Source organism: Dipodomys ordii, unplaced genomic scaffold (genome assembly GCF_000151885.1).
Source record: "Dipodomys ordii isolate 6190 unplaced genomic scaffold, Dord_2.0 Scaffold127, whole genome shotgun sequence".
Classification (NCBI taxonomy): domain Eukaryota; kingdom Metazoa; phylum Chordata; class Mammalia; order Rodentia; family Heteromyidae; genus Dipodomys; species Dipodomys ordii.
The window spans coordinates 786,364-791,777 of NW_012267343.1; the positions used below are offsets into that span (position 1 = coordinate 786,364).

Consider the following 5,414-nt stretch of genomic DNA (forward strand, 5'->3'; position numbering starts at 1 on the left):
CAGAGAGATACCTGGACATGTGGTGAGTCCACAGTCAGTGTCCACCCCAAGGTTGGGGAACTTGCTGATTTTGGAGTCAGAAACCAGCAAACTCTTTGGAAGGAAGATGGGAATTCCAGGCACAGAGCACTAGCTGGTAGCAGGGCTTGTGTATCTGTAGGTCCTTCCTGTTCAACCTGGATTCTCTGCCAGCCACCCCCTCTTCTGGCCCTGCACACAGCACTCTTGTCCTAGTAGGAGAACATCTTTCTGACTCTGACCTGAAACTGGAGGAGAAACAGAATAGATGCCAAGCAAGGAGGGTAAGGAGAATAAGCACCTCGGTCCTTAGCTGATTACTTCCTGAGGATTCTTTTGCCCAACAACAGTGATGATGATAGTTATAGAAGCCTAACGGTGTGCCAGGCCTTAGGGTCCTCTGGCTATAATCTTTACCCTCCTGTTTTGCCTGATTCCTGCTCACCCTCTGGTTGCTACTTGGACATCTCCTCCAGAAAGAAACCTGGCCCAAGCTGCTCCCACTCTGTCCATGCTGCCCGACACCCAAGGCTTTATAGGGAAGCCGGACCCCATACCGCAGCCCACACACTGAACAGCTGCCCCTGCTGTGAAAAAGCCATCAGGCACTGACTGTCTCAGCCCATCCCAAACATGTCCCAGTTCAAATCCAGCCCACTCAGCCAGGAGTCTTTTTTTTGGGGGGGGCATCCAATCGTGGGGCCTGAACTCTGGGCCTGGGTGCTGTCCCTCAGCTCTTCAGATCAAGGCTAGCGCTCTACCACTTGAGCCACAGCGCCACTTCCAGCTTTTTTCTTATGTGGTGCTGAGGAATCGAACCCAGGGCCTCAGGCATGCAAGGCAAAGCGCTCTACCACTGAGCCACCTTCCCAGCCCAGCCAGGAGTCTTGACCAGAGACAGCACAGACCGGGCGCAGGGTATGGAAGATGTCAGAAGACCCCAACTGGTGGCTCATTCTTCTGATTATGTATTACTGTTTGGGTAAGGTAGGAAGTTCCCCAGAAGCAGAGGTACAAAGACATATGAACAACAGAAAAGCAAGCAGCACCTCTCAGGACCATCTGCAGCACTTGTGACCCCAGGGCTGGCTTGTCTCAGCCTAGTTGTCATGACCTCTGACACCTTGCCTTCTCTGGGCCACAGATTCTCCATCATCTTCCATGAGGGACTGCACAGGTAATACCAGGTAATAACCCCCTAGGCTGGGCCGCTGGCCCTGTGCTCTCAAACCTGGGCTCACAGAATGCAGGGCAGGAAGGTTTAGACTCTCTGCAGACAGAGAAATAGGCCCAGAAAAGGGGAACTTTCTCCAGTTTCCTAGCTTACACTAGAGGTGAGCCGGCCCAGAGCACAGGCTCTGGGGTTTAAACCATTTTGTCCACTGGAGGCCCAGCAACTTTACATACTAGCACAGAGAGCAGGTATGAAGGCTATCCCTACTCCCACCTCCACCTTGCCTCCCATCAAAGCCAGAAGCTACGAGCAGATTCTGGCTGCTGTTCCTTGTCCCCGGCTGAGGTCACCAAGCACTCCCAGGGGTCTGGAGTAGATCCACCTGGCCAGAGACTGTGGTAGAACCTACCTCGAAGCAGTAGTCCTGGCCCAGGATGCTGCTGTGCACAGGCTTGATGACCACCTCCTCCTCCATGCTGAGGTCCAGCGCCTCCACTGCGCTGCTGGGGCTGAGCAGGGACTCGTGGGAGCGAGACTCCTTCAGTCTTGGCATCAGATGGGACCTGGGGAGGCAGGCAGGGTGTCAGGAGGGCCTTCCAGCGTCTGGACCAAGCTGGTACCAGTTGGCCAACTCCCCTCCTCCCTACCCCACACTCCTTTGTCTTTGTATTTGGAAAAGTTTGGGTAAGGGTATCAGATCCATTAGAGTTTGTGAGCCAGGGTCTGCCTTGATTCTCCAACAGCCCCAAAGACCCCTGTCCCAAGGAGTCTTCTGGATCTTTCTAACCTTCCCTGGCCTCTGCCTTGGTCCCTATTTAAGACTAGTGTTAGTCACCCTGTCCTAACAATTGTCCAGGCTGCTACAGCTAGCAGAGCCCTTAATTATGACTGTTCCACTCCACAGTCCCACACCAGGCAGAAGAGTCCCTCTACTTGACAAACAAGAACAAGGAGACTCAGAGTAGAAGGAGTGTGGCAATTTTTGCACAGTACTCCAAACACCAATACTGTCAGGGTCCACCACCCGGAACTCCTCCTGGGTCAGTGGATCAGACCCAGGCCTGGGCTGAAGCACTAAGCTGCCACCTGTTAACCAAATATGAGCCCAGACATGCACTGGCTCTTAATACACTCAACCTTGGACCTGGGCCTGCTGCTCACCTGCTGTACAGTGTTAGGCACATTATACCAATCTGTACCTCAGTTCCTCTGTGCATTACACGGACATCTCACACTGCCCACCCCCAACACCCAGGAGACCAGTCAGCCTTTTCCTTGGCCTTGGCATGCCCAGTCTGAAGCTGGCCTCTGAGAACTCTGAGGAAACAGGTTCAACCAGAAGAGGCCTGTGGCGTAGGCCCAGCTTGGAGCCACATGACTCCACTATGGCTCCCCCAACGTTTGCCGGTATAGTCTGAATTCACTGCACACATACACAGCTGTGTCTCTACTCCTCCAGGACCTTCTAGATGCCTAGATCCCACAGGTACACTGTGGCCTACCTCGTACAGCATACCATCCCTAGGGTGTTCAGACAGGTTTTTTCCCCCCACTCGACATTAATCCCTGCTCCAGTAGCCTGGCCCCCTCCCTGCCTTGGTACTAACACTATGGATTGGGGGGTGGGGTGGGAGGGGGAATCTTCCTTTCCCTTGGCTAGGATCCAACCTGGGGCTGGGCAAGGCAGCCTACCGTCCTGCCAGCTGGAGTAGCATACAGCAATGGAGAAGACACCCTGACGGGGGTGTTCAAGAAGTGACCTCCTCTAGGCAAAGCAGAGACCTCAGCCCCTACACCTGGCAGTCAGATTTAAAAACAGTCTGTTGCCAGCCAGAATCAGCTACTTTCTGGCTCAGGCTGGAAAACTCCATTTGGATCCTAGGAGTTAGGGTAGGTACAGGCCCAGAAGTACAAGGGGTGGGGCTGGAGAACAGGGGCCAACTCCTGCTTCAAGATCCAGGAGAGAATGGCAGCAGCTTCAGTGCCCTGGCCATGTCTAAAAAGACCCAAAGACACAAAAGGGTCCTAGCCCTGAAGTCCCAGGAGCCCAGTAGGTGCAAGCCGAACTCCCAAACCCACAGGCCCAAAGCCTGTGGTGGTAGAAAGCTCCCCTTCCGTCTTTACCATGCTGTCCCACAAAGAAGTGGGGGAGGTCCCAGGCAATAGGGAGGGCCAAGGGAAGCTCAGGGCCCTTAAGATATCCTGGACTCACCCAGCCCAACTGGCTAAAAGAGCTGGGCAGCCTTGACTCTCTTACCTCCCCAGAGTTACTGGAGGAAGGGACTGGAGCAGAGAGAAGGTGGGGCGAAGGTGCATCAGTCTAACAGCCTGAGCTCATTGGAAGGAAGATGGGAATTCCAGGCACAGAGCACTAGCTGGTAGCAGGGCTTGTGTTTCTGTAGGTCCTTCCTGCTCAACCTGGATTCTCTGCCAGCCACCCCCTCTTCTGGCCCTGCACACACACACACACACACACCCAAGCTCTCACACACACACACATACACACACCCAAGCTCACACACACACACACAAACACACACACACACAAACACACACACACACACACACACAAGCTCCCATGTTGGCCTTGAGCAGGAAGTGGCCTGATAACCCACCCTCGCATCTGCTCTGTCCTTTCTCCCAGGAAACAACTACACCAACAGAGTCTGGGCTCAGGGAGGCAGTCTGCACCCAGCACCAGTGCCCTGTCTTTCATGAAGCCTTCCTGGACCCCTGGGGCACAGCCAATAATGCTCATTTACTAGCCTGTGCCAGGAAAGTCTTGTTAGTTGCCCCCCTTCCCAAGCAGGGGACTCCTCCCTGTAAGGCTCCCTGTAAGGCTGGGCCTGACTTAGCTTTGAGTTTTAGAGCCTCAAAGTTTGGGAATCAAAGTCCCACTACTCTTACAGCCCAAGTTAGCTGGCTGGCTCCCTGGAGAGGAGGTAGGCTGGGACAGGACAGACCTCCCTGAGCCCAGGCTCTGTAAATGTGGCTGTTTCCTGGGACAAAGGAGAAAGAAGGCATGGGGGTGGTTAACAGGGCATTTCCTGCTCCAGTTGCCCCAAAAGCAACCCCTCAATGTTCATCCCAGAATCTCTGTGAAAAAGTCTTCAGGGACTTCGCTTCTGTGGTAATACCATGGTTCCCCAAGCTCCAGCCCTCTCCAAGATCTTCCCCCATGTGGTAGGTCTTCTAGGCCCCACGACAGTCCACCCTCCAGAGATCTGAGGCCCTGTCTCTATCTCCTCCTGTGCATGGAAGCTTGTACCTCCTGGGGAGGGGTAGCATGAGGATTCCCAGGTCACTCTCAGGCTAGTCAATAGAGGAGTGTTCTGCTGGCTTCCCAGTCTAGACTACACAACCACAGCAGCATCTTCCCCAACAGATGTGTCCCTCTATGCCCCATACCTCACTCCTCTCCTCCTCTGTCCCCTCCCAACTTGTAAGAAAACTGAGTCCCAGAGGCTTCAAGCCCAGTACCCTGCTAGGATCTAGACACAAACTGCCCTCTGGGGGATTTGGCCCATACTTTTTCTTCAGCCTCCCAAATCTTTCCCATCTCAAGGTCCAACCTGGGGCCACCACGATGCTGTCCCCTGTTCTTTCCCAACAACTTATGGCCATGCCACCTGCACTACCTCATACCACACAGTCTGCCTGTGCCCTCACTTTAATTCCCATCATGTCCAGACTGACATACTGCAACCCAGAAAGGCGAAGTGAACTTGCTCAGGATCTCATGGGAGCAAGTGACCATGTGGGATTTGACTGGGTGGGGGCCAAGGCTGGCTATAGCAGCACCAGCCACAGCCTGAATCTTTCCATCACCATGCAGTGGCCACAGGCAGTGGGGGGAAGGGGAGTCAGGCTGCCTGCTGGCTAGGCCAGGAAATGTGGGCACAAGCAAGGGGGAGCTGCTGCTAGGGGTTGGAGCCAGCCGACAGCAGTTTATTGTGAGGGTGGGGCAGCAGGAACAACAGGACATTGTCCCCAGGAGCTCAGACTTATCTGATAGCCTTCCAGCCAGCCCACAAGCTGGTTTTCAACTCTGAACCTTTTTTTTTCTCCTAAAAGGTTAGAGACAGCTCGGCAAACTCTCCATTCTTTCAAGGAAAAGGGGAATAAAAACTCCAAACTCGTTAAATTAAAAAGCTCTTCTTAGAATGAACTTGTGACTTAGAAACTATGTAATCACTTAATCACAATCAAAAAAAAAAAAAAA

The 5,414-nt window shown here is 53.6% G+C and overlaps 1 protein-coding gene across 4 annotated transcripts in view; it reads right to left on the minus strand.

Annotated features, from left to right (window-relative positions):
- Dab2ip (DAB2 interacting protein) overlaps positions 1 to 5,414 on the minus strand; it is a 39,120-nt gene that overhangs the window by 21,692 nt on the left and 12,014 nt on the right. For all 4 annotated transcript variants that reach the window (XM_013030159.1, XM_013030161.1, XM_013030160.1 and 1 more), the window contains exon 2: positions 1,602 to 1,755. In XM_013030159.1, the coding sequence (XP_012885613.1) occupies positions 1,602 to 1,755 (154 nt within the window). The remainder of the gene's footprint in view (positions 1 to 1,601; positions 1,756 to 5,414) is intronic.